Genomic DNA, 18,690 nt, shown 5'->3' on the forward strand with positions numbered 1-18,690 from the left:
TTTAGAACTAAATCGGGAACTACCCCAAATAATTGGGACTGAACCGAGATTTTAGCCACATTTTGGAGTTTGTTCTTATATTTTTTAAAAAAAATTACGTCAAAGACAATATAAAATTAGTTGCAATTACATCAAAAGTAAAAGGAAATAAAGGAATGTGAAATATGATGGGTTGTTCTCGACCAGTCACAGAACCGGTTGTTCTAGCTAAAATATGAACCACTTTATTTGTTGATCGACGAACAAAAACCAAAGAGCTAGAGCACAAATCCATAGCTCTAATTCTACGGTCTTCCACGAGCAAACCCTCTTTGTTTAGTATATGATATCCTTATTAGAGCTCGGGTCATGGATGACCTGGTATATTACATGGATAGTCCAAATCAGGGTAAATTTTTAGGAAGAGTTCATCAGAAGCCGGGCAGATGAATGCTCGAGACATCTTCTTCCCGGATTATCAGATACATGGGCTCTCAGACAGGCTTTCAGACAAGCTCCCAGATGATTTTACCTGAGCTACCTCGAAAATAGTACCTCACTCAAGTGCACCAGTATGAGTTATCTTATGCTTGACAATCATTACTGTCATAACCACAGGAGTTTGGTGTGTCAGAGAAGTTATCAGAGGTAAGGTATGGGCAACCACCTTATCCTAATTAGCAAGTAGACATCGAAAACAAGATAATCATGATATTTTCTCCTATAAATAGTAGATATGTATTTCATTTGAGATATCCGAATATTTTTGGTTTCTAAGCTCTTTGACATTCACTTATATTCACACATATACATAGTCATTTTCTCCTTCATCCTTCACCTGCAGACTTAAGCATCGGAGTGGCCACGCCGGACACCCCTACGACGCTCATTCACGAGTTCATATTCTTGTTTTTAGGTTACGTTTGAAGCTATATTCCTTGTTCATTTTTCTTCAACTCAACTATCATCAGATCCGATAGGATTGTTTCGATCGAGTTCATCCAATTTACCGAGATCGTACAAGTATATATTGATAGAACAAAAACGATAAACATTTGCGTGCACTGAAGTCAAAGGCAATGCCACGTGGGGAGGGATGCTGAGTCCAATTGGATACACCTGCCTAAATGATTTTCAATTTAGTTAGGCAGCCGGCATTTGCGAGAAATATTACAAGTGCCATTACACGAATGGAAGAAGCCCCACCAGTCGCTCATAATATATATTTACCTGTGTTTATTTAGTGATAAATTTTTGAACTATCGCAGTAATTTGTGAATTAAATTAGTTAAATAAATCATATTGAACATATATAATAAACTTGTGAAAAAAAATGTTGATAAGAAAAATCTCTTTGATCAAGCTCATATATTCCACTAATCTGACATCCTATTGATTTTTGCCTCTGCTTACATCCACTTTTACGAGATTGTTACCGTTCCAATTTGGCTAACACCATCTCCCAATTCCCATCCTCCATTTGTACTCGAAAAAAAATGAAAATAAATGAAGGGATTCAACTTTTGAGGATAAAAACAAGTAAAAGAGATGGAACTTAGATGCTTAGTCGGGACAAAAGAAGGCCTACGCTTGGTTCTCTTTTTTACACCTTCCTCCAATTGTACTTCTACTTTGTCTTTTGTCTGTAACTTCTTCAACCAAATCTACAATTAAAAACTCTGACGGAGCTGTCAATGATATCAGATTAACGATCCATTTATTGACTTTTCGGATCGCTAGAAAAAAAAACCCGATTTCTTTCGACCACGATCATTATATTATCATCACACGTTATCGGTTTGATCGTTTTCTTGGTCTTGCCTGTTATTGTATCGCAGAGGTGGTGGTGGTCGCGTTAATGGCGGTCATGTTTTACTCTTCTTGAAAGCTGAAATCTTGATGCTATTCACGTGATTTTGATGCTTTAATTAATCTCTCTCACTCTGTAGGTAATATCTCGATTTACCACCTTCGTCTGTATGCATTTAATTTCTCACTGCAAAAACTCACAGAAGAAAAGAACAGATATCGTTGTATTATTGGGTGCCTTTTTGCTGTGTATTCGTTTTTCCACTTGAATTATCAATGGGTGAAAGAATTGAAATATTGGGATTTTGGGTTGCAGGCGAGGATAGAGATACAGAGGGGAGCGAGAACAATACTGGAGCTGTTCAGAGAGAGGATGGAGGGAGTCGATGGCACGGTGAGAAGGAAGAAGAGTCTGAAAGAACGGCTGGGGTTCAACGGCATGAGCTGTTGCGGCGGAGTCATCTGGGGCCTCGGCCCGACCACCATGAGCGTGAGGGATGACGAAGAAGATCAAGATGATCCCATAAACCCAGAAACAATTGATCCCAACAACGCCACCACACAAACTCCGCCGGAGAACAGCCCCGCCTCGCCATGCGTCAGCCAGTCTACGGCAGTAACCGGTATGAATCTGGCGGAAGCATTGGCAACCGAGCGTCAGTTCCGGGCTGCGCAAGACTCAGACCACGAAGGGTCCGTCCAGAGCCCGAACTCCGGAACTCCCCCGAGAATGTCGCTGATGCGATTGCTGGAGGAAACGGACTGCTGCGACGAAGGGAGGAAGGATGAATTAGAAGACGTAGGAGGGTGCGATCGGGTGTGCTGCGTGTGCATGGGAAGGAAGAAGGGTGCAGCTTTCATACCATGTGGACACACTTTTTGCAGAGTGTGTTCGAGGGAACTGTGGCTGAATCGAGGGAGTTGTCCCCTCTGCAATCGCTCCATCGTCGAGATTCTCTATATATATTGAGATTATCAAATCAAAAGAGGGAATTGTTTTTTTTCTTTTCTTTTATAAATAAAAATAATGAATTTGATGAGATTAAGGAATTTAAAATGTTAACTTGTGCAGCTTTGCCAGTTGAATATATCATATAAATAAAATTATAAAATCAGTGAGTTCTCGTTAGATTCACTCTCTAGTTTATAATGAACTATCCATATATATCATCAGAACATTAACCTCATACTACAACTACGAATAAATATTTATCAATACGTGTGGGTCAATTAATTTTTCAATCGACCTCACGTATTTTTACTTTGGTGATCCAAAAATTAAAATTAGACCTCATCATGGTAAGGAGAAATAGTATAGATAAAAATCATTTTTTTCCTTGTTACGGGGTTCAATGCACTAAGGGAAACATCGTGGTCGCGACTCGCGTATGTAATATGTGACTCATGTTTTCGACGTTTCTAAGTGGAAGTTATATGCTTATTTTTGGCTGGTGTCGAAATCAGACACAACCACCAACCAAACACGGTTCAACCCGAAAAAAATTGGGTTTGGGTTTGAGGTTTTCGGGTTCAGGTTGGACCCGATAGTTGACCCGAAAAAATGATCGGGTTGGATTGGGTGATATAAATATATGATGAATATTTTTCAAACATACAATATGTAAAAATGTAGTCAATATTTATTAATTATATATTTTCAACTGACTATGAAGGAAGGAATTGCTGTTTCTGGTGGTGATGGGTCTTCGCCGAACTTCATGTTGGCCATGGAGAAAAATATCCGCAGCGATCTCAAGGAAATGACTCAAACTTTCGCTACTGTCATGATGGAATTTGTGGCAGAAATGAAGGAATGGAGAAAGTCTTTCAAACATCACGGAATTCCATCCCTTGGAACTTCTTTCTAAGTTCAAAATCGAGTCCTCGCTGTGCCATCTTCACGTATTCTGATTCAGGGAGGAAAGCTCGGCATCTGCTTCTCACCTTCTTGAACTTACAAATGAAATCATTGGCAGATTCCCCCGGTTTTTGGACCACCCTTGACAATTCCGTTATACTAATCTCAAGTACTGTCCGGAAGAATTGTGTATGGAATTGACGTTCCATATCGTGCCAAGTCATAATAGAGTTTTGAGATAGTGTTGCATACCATGTGAAAGCAGTACTGGTCAGGGAATTGGGGAACAAACGTAACTTGTAATTAGAAAAGTTCTCCAAATTTGCCAATTCCCCACACTGAATTGTAAACCTGGCCACATGTTCCACGCTGGATTGACCGTCTTCCCCGGAATATAACGTGAAGTCTGGAATGCGGTATCCTTTTGGATAAGGGTTGTCACGATCCACAACATCAGGATACGGTTTATGGAATTCTGGTCGGTTGATTGGCCTCACTCCTGGGCCATACAACTCTTGAATCACATCACGTACCATCTCAAAATCCAACGTTGGAGTTTGTCTTAACTGGTGAGGAGGATAGATTGCCCCCCGAGTGTTATTCCCCAAACCTGGCGCTGAATATCCACGCATTCCCCCATCAATGTACATCCCTGGATGTAAGTTAGGAGACGTCACATAGAACACGTTACCAGCCATTTGTTTACTGTTGCTGCAATTTTGGAATTTCAACCCCAACTCCTCATCCCTTTTGTGTGGAGGAGTGTATCTCTCTTCCCTGGCAGATTCAGGAATTTGTGCTTCCCCCAAGCGGCGACTTTCACCTGCCTGAGAAACTCCTGATCCTTGGCCTTGATCTTTCAGCAGATTGACGTCATTCTCTTGAAGTTTATCACTCTCTGGTATAACCACTTCGCCTTTTGCAGACTTTCTCCATTCCTTCATTTCTGCCACAAATTCCATCATGACAGTAGCGAAAGTTTGAGTCATTTCCTTGAGATCGCTGCGGATATTTTTCTCCATGGCCAACATGAAGTTCGGCGAAGACCCATCACCACCAGAAACAGCAATTCCTTCCTTCATAGTCAGTTGAAAATATATAATTAATAAATATTGACTACATTTTTACATATTGTATGTTTGAAAAATATTCATCATATATTTATATCATAAATTTTCATAATTTAATATTTATTTTAAACAATTGTTTATTTCATTTAGTAAATTTATTTTATTTTTCTACGATTTTTTTTGACGAGATTTTTCTATAATTAGACTTTCAAATTTAAATCATATATATGGTAAAGATTTTGTTATTATATGTTTAAATTAAAATATTATTATTATTTGTATTTTATTTAATTTTCTTAAAAAAATTAATATCAGGTTTATCGGATTGATTCGGGTTTAGATTCGGGTTGATAGTTTTCGGGTTGGGTTCGAGTTGACCAATTTTTGAATAGTACTATTGCTCAACCCGACTCAATCCACCCAACCCACCGGAATTGACACCTTATTTCTAGCATTATATATAGGCATAGAGCCGTATGTTAAAATATTTAATTTTTTGCTGATATTTTTCTATATTATTTACGATAGTAGGATTAAACTCTTCATCACTATAATATTTTGAGCTCTTTGCATATATAATTCTAAGACAAAAACTTGTGTGAAACGATCTCACGGGTCGTATTTTGTGAGACGGATCTCTTATTTGGATCATCCATGAAAAAATATTACTTTTTATGCTAAGAGTATTACTTTTTATTGTGAATATCGGTAGACTTGATGCATCTCACCAATAAAAATTCGTAAGACCATCTCACAAGAGACATACTCTAATTCTAAAGGGCATCTCAATCCATAAGATTAAAAGACATATTTTAATTTTTTTTAAAAGAAAAATAGTACGTAATCTTGTGAATTTATGATTTCGTCAACGATTCATTTTCCTCATTTGTTGTATATATATGTCCATCCACTTTTAAGAGCACCCACATTGGGTATAACACCCCTTTAACACCCACTCTCCAATGTGAGTGGGCATTATAACGCCCACTCACATGAGAGAGAGTGTGGGGCGTTCATACATATGAACGCACCTGTGTCAGTTTTTTTTTAAAAAAAAATTCGAAACGTAGCGACGGTTTGGATAAAAACCGTCGCTATTTGCGACGGCGTTTCAAAATCCGTCGCTGAACGCGGGCACAGTTTTAAAAAATAAATTAAATTAAAATAAATTAAAAAATAATGTTAAATAAAAAACTAACGGTTGTTTTTGTTGTACCGTTTTATTTTAGGTTTATAATATATTTTTAATTTTAATTAAATGACTCTCATAAAATTAAATTATTTTACGTACTGAATATATAAAAACAAATTATTATTAATATAAAATAATAATAATTTAAATTTTTTGAAAATTTTGAAATTGAATTTATTTAATGTAAAATAAGAGTAAGATGAATGAGTGGACAGCGAGACCCACAAATAATGTGTGTGGATGTTAAAATGAATGTGGGAGAATAAATGTGTTAATGTAATGTGTATGTGGCATGTGGACCCCACGATTTTTGATGAGGTGGTGGGTGTTATAACACCCACCAATGCGAGTGCCCTGAGTAGAATAGGCAGTGCATGGAGGGAGGGCAATGCAGTAAATGTCTCGCTTAGGGTTTTGGCCCAGTCTATATATATATAAGCAAGCCCTAGATTGCTTGATACTCGCACACGACAGCTGTTGCTACGCTTCTCTAGTGCAAATACAACACACGGAAAGCAACACCAACTTGTTTTCTTTGTTCGTTTGTGTTTTCTTGTTAGGATTTAACTCGCCTCTGCTCGTGATTCATCAAGGGGACGATATCTTGATTCTCGTCTCATCAATTGAGGACAGGAGGTATAATAATGGTGGCGAGATATCGTTTCAGTCGTCATTTTTGTCCATTGACGATTCGATTGTTGCTCGTCCACATCAATTTTTTAAGAGATTATCTTTCGAATTGCATGTTTCTACGACGATCCCAACTTGGATTCCAATTTTCATCATTAATTTACCTTTGAAAATATTCTTCTCCACGTTCACATTAGTTAAAAATTTGTGTGAGACGGTCTCACGTATTTGGTGAGAAAAATATTTTATTTTGGTCATCTATGAAATAATATAAATTTTTATGCTAAAATATTACGACGATCTCACATAGATCGTATTTTGTGAGACAAATTTTTATTTCGATCAATCTATGAAATAATATAATTTTTTATGTTAAAAATATTATTTTTTATTGTAAGATTGATCCATCTCACAAATAAAAATTCGTAAAACTATCTCAAAAAAATCATACTTTGACTTAGACATCATTGGACCCTTGTTAGAGAACCTTCTTTATATTCTGTGTTGACAATAAAAGCAAAGCATTTGAAATCGTTTTTTAGGTTCGTGTATGGATTTCTGTTAGTATTTACTTATTATAACATGAAATGTTTTAAATTTATGATTATATTTATCCAAATAATAAAATTATGTTTAAAATTCATCAATCTAAAATGGAACTTTAATAAAATAACAACTCATGTAATTCACAAACTAAATTATCGCGCTAAAAAAATATTTGTTATCACACATGTATATTTTCTCATTATATGTCAAGGCGCAAGCACGAGCACTTTTATGGTCCCTTGACTGTTTGCTGTTAGCATAGTTGGACTATCGCTCTTCCAACATACTGCACTGATGAAGTAATTTGCATCTTCATTGGATTCATCCACGTCAGAACTGAATTTGTGACATGCTGAAGGTTTAGAAATTGCCTGCCCAACACCGTTGTCAGATCAGAGACATGGACGTAGAAATAAATTACTCACATTTAAACACTGGACCGGAACTCTAAATTTCTTAAAATCGTCCAAAAGAAAGTTTTGCCCAGTACATTTGTTAGGTTTTAACTATCCAAATTTCTAAAAGCACAGATGATATTTGATACTTGTAATTGTGTAAATTACTAGCCTAATCGCCCACAAGTATCCCATCTAAACTCGGGTTAACTCAGACTGACTTGCGCGATCAAGATCTTCACGCAAACTGAGTAACTTGTTCCACATACTTAACCTTCAGAGCAAGAAATTATCTATAGCCTGAGAGAAATTTAGGTATAACAAATGTTCCATCTCAAACTCACGCTCCCTTGATACTCTCAAAGCAAATATTTTGAGCCTCTCTCGCAATCTTGCGTGCATTCCTATCAATCCGACCTCAACAATCACCGCTCTAACAATCATATGCTCAAGTCCCGAGTGCAACATGCCTAAGTTACACCCCTAACTTCATCTTGATCGACTTTTTTGGACCATGTGAACATTTCAAGAAAGAAATTCATTACCTTGTGATATGCAAAAACTTCGTTTGTTTCACTGCCACACGCGATGTATTCGCTATTCACTGTGAGGCCCACAAAATTCTTTTCATTTGTATGGCCCCTGAATGCACGCAGCTGAGCATAAGAACATAAAAACAAGGTTGAAATCGAAATTAGATAACCACTCAGGATTTTACTAAAGCTCCAACTTGGACAAAAGGGAATTATGAGGTAGGTTTAAGATTATCTTGTTTCACCAAAGAAGCCTATGATAAAAAAGGAGAACCATTATGGTAAAAAAAAATATGAAGAGCAAAAAGAAGTAAAAGTTTTAGAAGAATCACAACTTACTGGAACATTATCCTTGACATCCCACAAGCGCAACGTACTGTCTGTAGATGCAGAGGCTAGTTCATTGTTGGATAAAAATTTCACGTATGAGACCGCCTTCCTATGCCCACTAAAAATAAACAAAGGTTGGCTGATTTTTCTCAGGTCATAATAATGAATGTGATGATCTGCAGAACCAACCTGCAAAAGACAAAAACACATGACATTTATAATGCCGGAACACCATGGAACATGGAAATAGAACAGATTACAAGAGAAAAAAATTAACTTACAGCTACATGAATGCTAGATCCAGGATTATACTTGACGGAACATATATTAGCTTTCATGTCAATATTAAGAACACTTGCCTCCTGTTTCGTGCACCAAATTTTGACCTGTTGAACATTTAAAATTTGCCGTCATTCAAAGACAATTTCCAAGATTAAAAAAAACCCCACAGCACGTTGAATTTTTGATACATAATTCACCACATGTAGCACTATATTTCAACACCCAAATGTACATCGGCAGAAAATTGTATGTATTTTCCACTAAACAGGATAATGGTCAACTTTCAGAGAGAGCTATAATATCCCGTGTATTTTGCATCAAGCATGAATATGCCGACAAATGGTTACTCATTATTTTCCTTCTGTTAAATTTGTTTTGACAGCTTCAACTGCCTCCACAACACATCGGCCTTGGCTTTTATACCCTATATTTGTAGATAGAGCTTCACATTATATCTTGGAGCACTAGTACAAGAGTATCTATGTAAAATATTAGCAAAACATCAAGCAGAAGCGTAAATCTAGGGGGGTTGTACATGGTTCTGCAGTAAATCAAGACCTTTTAACAGAGGCAAATTCGCTTTTCTAAGCAACATAAATGACATTTTATACCTTTAAACATACAAAAGCTAACCTAGCTAAATATCCTTATTGTGAGTGAATACCTTGCAATCGTCGCTCCCAGACACAAGCATTGAAGGTTCCATACGCGAAAAATCAACACTCCAGGCACGCTTTTCGTGTTCCTCGTACTCCATCACACTCTAGACAAATTTTGAAACAATCCATATTAATTATTTTGCGGGATTCAAAGGGGTGAAAGAAGAATATCACACCAGGGCAGATACTACCTGTCGAGTAGCCACATCCCAAACAGTTACTATGCCTTCATAGTCGCTGCTGGCTATGTGATTTTTTGTATACTTGTTCCAGCTCAAACAGCTGAGTTTTGATCGTGTTGACATTTCTGCAACAGGACATTGCACATCGGCTGGATCGTTAACAACCTGGCAATCAATCAAGCTCCAGTTTCATGAGTGATGTAATGCAACACATGATAACAGAAATCGATAGTTGAAACCCCACTTTAGAATTTTCTCTTCGTAAAGTGATTTTTTTATGTGAATTACAAATAAAGAATCTAACTCAGGAAATCAAGCACTCCATAACATGGAATGATTAAAGTCCTGAATATACCAATTCTACAATTACACAAATGGTTTATAATCACCAAAAATAAAATAATATTTTTCGCGTATCCAACCAAGCACTCACAGATGAGAACTCAAAAATCTTGATGCTCCGAGATACTCCAGCAGTAGCGAACAATTGATCATCTCGATCAAATTCTATACTGCAAGAAAAAGTAACTGTGTCATGCACAATAAAAGCAATCTTGGGGACACAATATGTCATATTGTTTTAGAGGTCAAAAAAAACAAGAAATTATTCTGGAACGATGCAGCATATCATTGACCTATATTTATAGATATGCAGAAGCGTACACTCACCTCGATACGATATTGGCTGAATGAAACAGATCTCCATGCCTAAGTTCAGCAATAACCCGCAACCGACTGATTGACCAATAAAACTCTTATTATGTACTGAATTGGTAGAACATAATGTTTGTAACAAATTTTTTGAGAATTGTACCTATATCGTGTGAAGGTTGATAGAACAGACTGAAAATCCTCGAGCCCCTCAGTGTACCCTTCCCTGTTCGAAGGATGAGAATTTTTTTCTTGCTGTTCTCGTGATAGTGTTGCTGAATGTCGCCTTTTTTGCAAGTAACAGTCTTGAAGTTCGTTGAACTGATGCAACAGAAACCGTCACAGAAAACATCTCAACAGAATGATAAAATGTCCTTGAACCTACGGAAAACCAATTTGGATTTTCCATTGTTACCATCGACATATTAGTGCGGGTGGGATCTACAATCTTGACACTCAGGGTAATGCAGCAGGAATTGGATGGCTAAAAGGGTTTCAATGGACAAGAATGCCAAACAACCCTGAGCATAGAAAATTATTAAGTTTTATTAAATATTTCCAATTACGATGATTAAATTTTGGGTGTCGCTCTTCATTGACAAAAGTATCTTTCCTCCCCAACATGTGCAAGGCTCCCTCTCAAGCATTCTTTAGAAATTGTTCCATTGAGTATCATAATAATCCACATTATCCCAGCTAAAAGAGAAAACTGTCAAGAGATTGCTGACCTGTGCATGAACCCGTCTCTTTCTTGCCAATGCAAGTCCAGATTGGTTAAGATTTTGATTGTCTGAACCACCAAGAGAATCCTTCCTTGGGATTAAATGACATGACGGAGATTTTGAATCAGTTTTTCTGTTTTGTGAACCTCCTGGACTCACAACGTACAAGCCCTGTGCAGTAGCAGTTCTAGAGACCGTAGAACCACCATGCTTATCAATTAAAGATGGCCATACTGTTTTAGAAGCAGGTTCATCGACAAGCATCCTCATTTTGGTTGAGTATCTATCCCGTCTTCGGTACATCTCTATTCGTCGTCTCTCCACCGCATGTATATCTTCTTTTATATATTGAAGGTCAGATAGTACCTGACAAAAAAATTGTAAACGGAACAGTTGAAATTTATCATTTACTTTTTTACAAAGTTGAAGACACAATATCATCCAATGACACTGCTGCAAAATGATACGACACTTGCTGAGATTCACAAAAAAACGTAGAAAGGATCATTAACATTCTAAACGTGACAAACAATAAGTACCTGGTGTTATGAATGCACAAGCACAAATTTTACTCATCAAGAAGCTCAAAATAAAAATCACGTAAAATCTAAGAATCAATCTTTGAGTTTGTGCTTGTACTTAAAAAAAATATCTATGTGGTCAAATCACATCAAGATGTGAGATGGTATATTTAGAGAAGCTCTAAGGAGATTAAAATGATACATACTGTTCAATATTGAGTTCCACATAGAAATATAATAAACGTGTAAATGTGAATAAATCATAACAAAAAGAATCAAGCTCAAGAACCTCATTGAGCTCATCCAGTTTTTTCTTTTTCAAATACTGCAGAAAGCCGAGCAGAATTTGCAGATTTGTCTCAGCTTCTTCTTGCTCCATTTTACTTTTCTTCTCTGCGAGAAGTAACAAAAGGCTCTCCAGCTCTTTAACTGATGCTTCACATCCCTGTGAATAAACCATAATGAAGTAACAACCATACAGAAGTATCTATGAATGAATGACAGGTATTAAACATCATAGAGATTTTTTTTCAAAAATGAAACAAGAAAATAAACATTAGATAATGTTGACCAAAATGAAAAAGATGATGATACTCCAAATCACCATATATTCACTATCTTCCTCTAATTTCCATCTTCAAAAAATGCAAATCTAATTTTTGACCATCATTTATCGTGACAGTTCTATATTAGAGATGGAATAGCCAAGTACTGGGGGCCAATTTCTCAGTTATGGAGACGGATAAATAATAACTCACATACACATCCAACAACAATTTTTGATTGATGCACATAGTCTGTGTCTCTGTGATGCCTACCACAAGATGGTAAATATAGCGTCTATGCTTCTAGAGCGTCAAATTTTTGTCCATGCATATCATTATGCCTCAAATTGGAAAAAGCATTCCCACCTCTGCTTTTAATAAATTCGTGAATCGGCTAGAGCTCTGTCAAGTAATTGTTTCAAAGCGACATATAACTGACCTGCTCTAAGGCACGACGAAGTTGTTCCAAAGGACTGGCGGTCTTGGCTATTTGACGAGCAGAAGTTTTCATCAACAACTGTACAAAAAGGAGACACAGCGCATAGCGCACCACGAGCACAATTCAAGATCAGACACACCCAGGCAAAACAAGCATCTTTCGAACCATAAACTCCACTCGTATATTTCAACAAATATGTGAGAAGAGAAGACAGCTCCAGGTGACATAATTAACTTTCCACACCATTACCGATTCAGTATCTATTCTTTCGCTTCTGTTTCCTCGGATATAACGTAAGAACATAATCTTTGTCTATTTCAAAAGAATATAATAATCGTTGTCCCAACACTAACTCCGTGGTGATAAAAGAAATAAAATAAGAATGTTCCGATTTAAGATGCAGGAACAAAAAAACATGATCGACACGCTCCTTTCAGTTGTACATTTTGCGACTCGCAAAACAATAGATACAAATACCTACCAACTCTCTAAATTGTAAATCACATAGCATCACTTACTTAAATAGAGCTTTCTAAAACCCCAAATTACTATCAAAAGTAAAAAGAGGATCATAATACACTGTCAAATTATAAGGGAAAAAAACCTTGCTAAGGAGGAAATTGGGGTAGAGTTGGTTGGCGGTGAGAAAATGAGAGCAGCAAGGGCAATCACTTTTATTCCGAAGATGAGTCACAATACACGTGTAGCAGAAACTATGTCCGCACGCCGTCAAAAAAGCATCCTTAATAATCTGCATACATATCGGGCACAAAACATCTTTATCGAACTCGTCAACCGCCCGTTCCTCCGACGGAGGCAGCTCCGGTGTAGACTGAGCCGGCGGCGCATCGGCTGAGGAATTTACCGGCTCGGACTTAACCGTTGGCACCAGCGCACCGACTGAAGTACTTCCGCCTCCCATTCACTTGATTTCGCCACCGCTATCTGCAGGAGTTAACGGTGAAGAGCAGAATCCAGTTGGCATAAACAGGTGTTTTAACGTCGGGGTGGAGGAGGAGGAAAGAAGGGAACGGTGAGTGTGTGTATTGTGGAGAGAAAAGGGAAGATTTGAGAATTCTATGGGCATAAACAGACCACGTTACGCGGGCGTTTTGGATTCGTATACACAGTTAGAACTGACTTCTAAGTCAATAATATTACTGTTATTAGCTTTTCTATATATATAAATACATACATACATACGTGTATATATATATAATATATAAATACATACATACAATGACGCACGCGTTGCGTATTTGTATAATATTTTTTATAATTTATTTAAATTATATTTAAATGAAGATCAAAATATAATTATAAGAAATAGTACACTGTAATTTTGATATATAAATTAAAAAATAAAGTGAAAAATAAAAGAATAAAAAAATAACCTCAGTGAGAATTGAATCTATATCATAAACCTTAAAAACCAAAGACGGTATCCGCTGAACCACATATAACTTGCATTAAAATTTTAACATTTTATTATTATATATAAATATTAAAACAAATCATGAAACCAAATTTAGTTACTCTAATTGTCTCAAACTTAATAAAATAGTATAGAATAGTATAGATAGTATAGATACAGAAATGTATGTATTTTTTCTATATATAAAAAAAAAAGCAAAACAATATTATTCCCTGTTTTTGTTTTTCTATAGATCGCAAATATTCTCATTTACAAAATAAATTTTAATTAATGTTAAAATAATAAATTTTAATTAAAATATCTCAAGCTCGACTCACTCTATTACATTGAAAATAACCTCTCGTTACAATTAATATGATCCAACGAAATAATGTTTGAAACATGCCCTTTACTATCTGCACTGATATAAAATATATTTAACGTGAAAAATGTCGGTAACAAATCATTTTGGATGTATTTTGGACTGATGAATTTGAAATCCATAAATTTCGATTAGTTTTATTTTTAAAATAAAAATTAAATATTAAATTCACATTTTATTTATTTGTGTCTCCAATAAAAAAATATTACTTTTATTGAAAATATGAACGGTATTGACCCGTCTCATGAATAAATATTTATGAGACTTGTATTACAAGAAACATACTCAAATACTATATAAGCATTTAAATGATGGATTTGAAGTTTATGATTTTATTTTTCTGAAAAATAAAAATACATTTGATAGAGGTACATTGGTTCTAGATTTTTAATGGCTTTTGAGGAGTTCAAAAGTCTACAAATATTCTTTTATATATTATATAAAAGTTTAATGTCATTCAATGTAAACTTTTGTCGAATTTTAAAAAGTCATGTGGTATTCAAACTTGACTTTAAAAAACTCTACAAAAATCCTTCAGTTATTCAAAATGTCAATAAACTTTTAACGAGCCCATGAAATTTTATTAAGTACAAAAATTAAACTTTAAGGTAAAATTATAAAATGTCAATATATATCTATAATTCAACCTAAAGATTTGGATAGACATTTAGTTGAAAAATTTCTCAAACTCTCGTGGTCACTTTCAATTTTATTAAAAATAATATTAATACAAACACCAATTAATTCATCATTTCCTTCTCCATATGTTTTTCTTTTGATTTTTTAAAAATATGTTATTTTTTTTAATTTATAACAATAATTTAAAATAAAATTTATTACCATCTTTTATTTTATTTGTTGATCACAAAAATCGTGAAATTTAAAATTATATTTATTTAAACTGAATCGCACTTAATAACAGGTATAAAGTACAAGAAGTTTATAATTCAATTATCTACATAATCAACCTATTAATGGCGTAAAACAGTCCATCAAAGAAGAAAATATTGGTAAAAAAACTATTGAGCATTGGTTCGAAGGATTGAGATTTCAAGGAATTGGAGTGCTCGTGGATCAGGATTTTACATATGATATTAAGTAATTAAGCTCAAGCCCATAAAAAAATGCTAAAATATTAGCTCTATAAGTCTTATCTCTTGAACTCAACATATACACATAATAATAAAAAATGGGACCCTACCGGACCGGGACCTAATGCTATGGCCTCTCTCGCTTGTTTTGATATACTGCATACTCACCGTGTACAATTATATATATTGTATCAATGAGGTGATACTCACCTATTCGATGTGTAATTTTTTTATGTTTCATCATATGTTCTCCATCTATCATGTTCACTTCATTGTTCAACAGTGAAGTGACACTCATATGTAGATACATAATTTAGATATATCTATTTTTGCAGTAAGAGTTACTGATTAAGTTCAACATTCCTTTAAAACATTGTGTTAAGTGAATTTTTATAAATGATATAGTTGAAAAGTAAGTTTTTGTTCGGAAAGTTTCACGGATTTATATTCGTAAATTAGGTCAATCTGATCTATATTTATCATGAAAAAATAATAATTTCGACATAAAAATTAATATTTTTATGAATTAGGTTAAATCAAAAATCAACCTCACAAAAAGATTTTGAACTTTTTTTTTTTGTCACAATGACATGTCGTGAATAACTATTGTAATGTTGGTAGAAGATAACCAAGTTCAGACATGGCACGAGTCAAATTCCACACCTCTAATTATATCTTATTTTAATTCCTTACATGCAATTTGCTCCATTCCTAGTCAACACTCATTAATGTTTAAGGTGTCGCGGACGAAGACTTGGAAGATTTATTTTATTCTTTCATCTATATTATGTTTAAAAATGTCATTTATAATTAACCATATATCAATTGTTTAAACACATGATATTATAATAACATCATTAATTGTGCATAATATAAACTTCGGGGATTAAATTATATACGTATTTAAATCCATCGATATTCTGATTATTATTCGTTATTCAATGTAATGTAAAATTAATTAATATATAGTTTTGATACGGTGAATATATATTTATAATATATATTTATTTAATCACTGATTAAATGATATTTATTCATTGAACGATTGATTAAAAAGATATGACGCTAATTAATTAAGGAAATCAACTGAGTTGGAGCAGTCGTGGCTAGTTGGTAACCACATTACTATGCACCATTAGTGGCTACTACGTATCATAAAATAAAAATTGATTTTTTTAATATAATAATTACCAATATATATTATTATATTTATACTTGGTTTATTTGATGCCTCGCACAAAATAAAATATTATGAAATTCAATAGTAATCTGATTTATTTATATATAGCATATATTTAAAATAGTACAATATTGTAATAATGTGACTGTATGCATCCACCAATTTCAATTTTCTCATTTATTTTGATGTTTATTTGGTTGTGTGGGTATTCTATAGATGTGTATTTAGCATTTAATGTATTGATAAAATCTGTCGGATAATTGATTTTTTTTTTTATAAGTATAATTGTTAAACAATCATGTAAATTATTTAATACCAGCTAGGAGCAACGTTTATTTTACACTTAGGGCATCCTCATCCGTCGGAATTAATCAATGTTAATAAATCTCCATCTCATTAAAAATGATGGGGTCCACGAGCCACATATTCATTACATTAACACTTCCCCATTATTAACACACACTCACATTCATTTAATTTCAACTTTCATTATTTATGGGTCCCACTGTCCACTTACTTTTTTTTTTTTTAATATGTCAATATCTTTCTAATATTTTTAAAATTTTACAACAAATATTACTAAAAATAAATAGTATTATTATTTTAAAAATAACTTAATTCCAATATACATTAAAATATTATTAAAAAATAAAAAAAAAATTGGACTCTTTTATTTAAAATATTATTCAACACAATCTCTTTAAAAAAACACAAAATACAAAGAAAACGAATTACGATAATCGAATATAGCCGTTGGTGCATAATTTTGCCGTTTGAAAATAGCCGTTGGTGATAATTAGCGACGGTTTTTCAAAAACCGTCGCACATAGCGACGGGTGTTAAAAGACCGTCGCAAATAGCGACCTTTTTTTAAAAAAAACAGACGCTTTTCACTTTGCGACGGTTTACGAAAAACCGTCGCAAAGTTGCGATGGTTTACGAAAAACCGTCGCAAATTTCGAAATAACGCCGTTCATTCTAATGAATTTCTTGGCTGCCATGTCAGCCAAGATTATTAATTCTTGCGCCCACATTGGTGGGCGAAAATTAATGGGTGTTATTAACACCCATTAACCAACCAATGTGGGTGCCCTTATAAATGCAACATGCAAGATAATATAAACACATGGTTTAGCTAATATCAGTGGCGGAATCAGAAGTATTGCTCTGTTCGGACTAGAATTTTAAACTATAGAATTTTTTAATATTTTAAATTGATCTACCCGGGCTAATATCATGTTATTCCAAAATTATACAAAATTTACATATAAATTTTTTAAAAACATTGGATTACCCGGGGCTTACATGCATGTGGCACCGCCACTGGCCAATATTATCTTTTTATTTACTTGAAAAGAAAATTTAAGACTCCTATATTGAAAATACATATTATTTTCGTAGAATGTTCGTCGGTAAATATCTTCTGGAACATCAAAAGAACATTTCGTAAAAAGTTTGTGATGCGCGTACCAAACACACGTTTTTAAAAAGGCTTAACCGTGATTGCATGATTTAAAATATTTTTATATCAATTCATCAAATATATTATAATTTGGATTAGATAACCTTAGCGTACCATGCTTGGGTCTGTTGCAATTTATTAGGGGCACGTTTTGACGATGAGGATGATGATATATCTCTATCCAATGTGGGCCAAATGGGCCTATTCAGTATGGGCTTAGCTTTTAAATGGCACCCAACTAGAGGGAGACGGGTTTCTCGAAGTATTAGTGGGCCTACACTTCTTCGATAAGTTGCAAGAAAATTCTGGGGGGACCTGAGATTCTCATGGGTGATGGGACACACACAAGGGTCTATTTCTGTTTATCCACAAATTAATGGGACCATTAAAATAAATAGTATGTTTTTTCTAATACAGTTTCACGAATTTTTATTTGTTATACGAGTTAATCTTACCGATATTCGCAATAAAAAGTAATACTTTTAGCATAAAAAATAATACTTTTTCATTGATGACCCAAATAAGAGATCTGTCTCAAAAAATACGACATATGAGACCGTCTCGTACAAGTTTTTGTCTAAAATAAAAATATGATTTTTCTTTGAGTATGAGCGGAGAACTTGTTAAATCTCAAGCACACATGACAATTTTCCCCCAGGGCTCCCTCTGCAGGAAAATCCCGAAACATAGAGAGCGCAAAATAATGTCAATATCTTCAAACTCGTCTCGATAATAATAATATTAATAATAATAATAGTAATAATAGATTCAGGTTCTTCAAACTGGTCCTGCCTTGTTATTATTTTCGAAGAGAAGAT

General features: G+C 34.5%; 1 protein-coding gene and 1 non-coding gene across 2 annotated transcripts; one reads left to right on the forward strand and one right to left on the reverse strand.

Moving 5' to 3' along the window:
• Positions 1-6,496: 6,496 nt before the first annotated feature.
• LOC142544054 (small nucleolar RNA snoR111) lies at positions 6,497-6,620 on the forward strand. The gene has a single exon (XR_012820022.1). It is a non-coding gene; the product is annotated as a small nucleolar RNA snoR111 (small nucleolar RNA).
• A 563-nt stretch (positions 6,621-7,183) lies between these two features.
• LOC142542668 (E3 ubiquitin-protein ligase COP1-like) lies at positions 7,184-13,474 on the reverse strand. The gene is made up of 13 exons (XM_075649427.1): positions 12,948-13,474; positions 12,344-12,421; positions 11,649-11,804; positions 10,845-11,204; positions 10,280-10,437; positions 10,135-10,200; positions 9,899-9,977; positions 9,475-9,630; positions 9,289-9,387; positions 8,624-8,728; positions 8,352-8,531; positions 8,025-8,135; positions 7,184-7,455 (listed from the first exon to the last, which is right to left on the reverse strand). Exons 1-13 carry the CDS (start codon positions 13,263-13,265, stop codon positions 7,291-7,293), a joined length of 2,031 nt encoding a protein of 676 aa, XP_075505542.1. The 5' UTR covers positions 13,266-13,474; the 3' UTR covers positions 7,184-7,290.
• Positions 13,475-18,690: the final 5,216 nt, after the last annotated feature.

Source organism: Primulina tabacum, chromosome 4, assembly GCF_025594145.1.
Source record: "Primulina tabacum isolate GXHZ01 chromosome 4, ASM2559414v2, whole genome shotgun sequence".
Classification (NCBI taxonomy): domain Eukaryota; kingdom Viridiplantae; phylum Streptophyta; class Magnoliopsida; order Lamiales; family Gesneriaceae; genus Primulina; species Primulina tabacum.

Bases quoted from the DNA above. Each gene is read 5' to 3' on its own strand.
- LOC142542668 (XM_075649427.1), bottom strand. From the start codon at position 13,265: ATGGGAGGCGGAAGTACTTCAGTCGGTGCGCTGGTGCCAACGGTTAAG. The intron at 10,438-10,844 runs GTCAGCAATCTC...CTGTTGCATCAG, and splicing joins AGAGACGGGTTCATGCACAG to TTCAACGAACTTCAAGACTG. The intron at 8,136-8,351 runs GTAAGTTGTGAT...TCTTATGCTCAG, and splicing joins ATGTCAAGGATAATGTTCCA to CTGCGTGCATTCAGGGGCCA.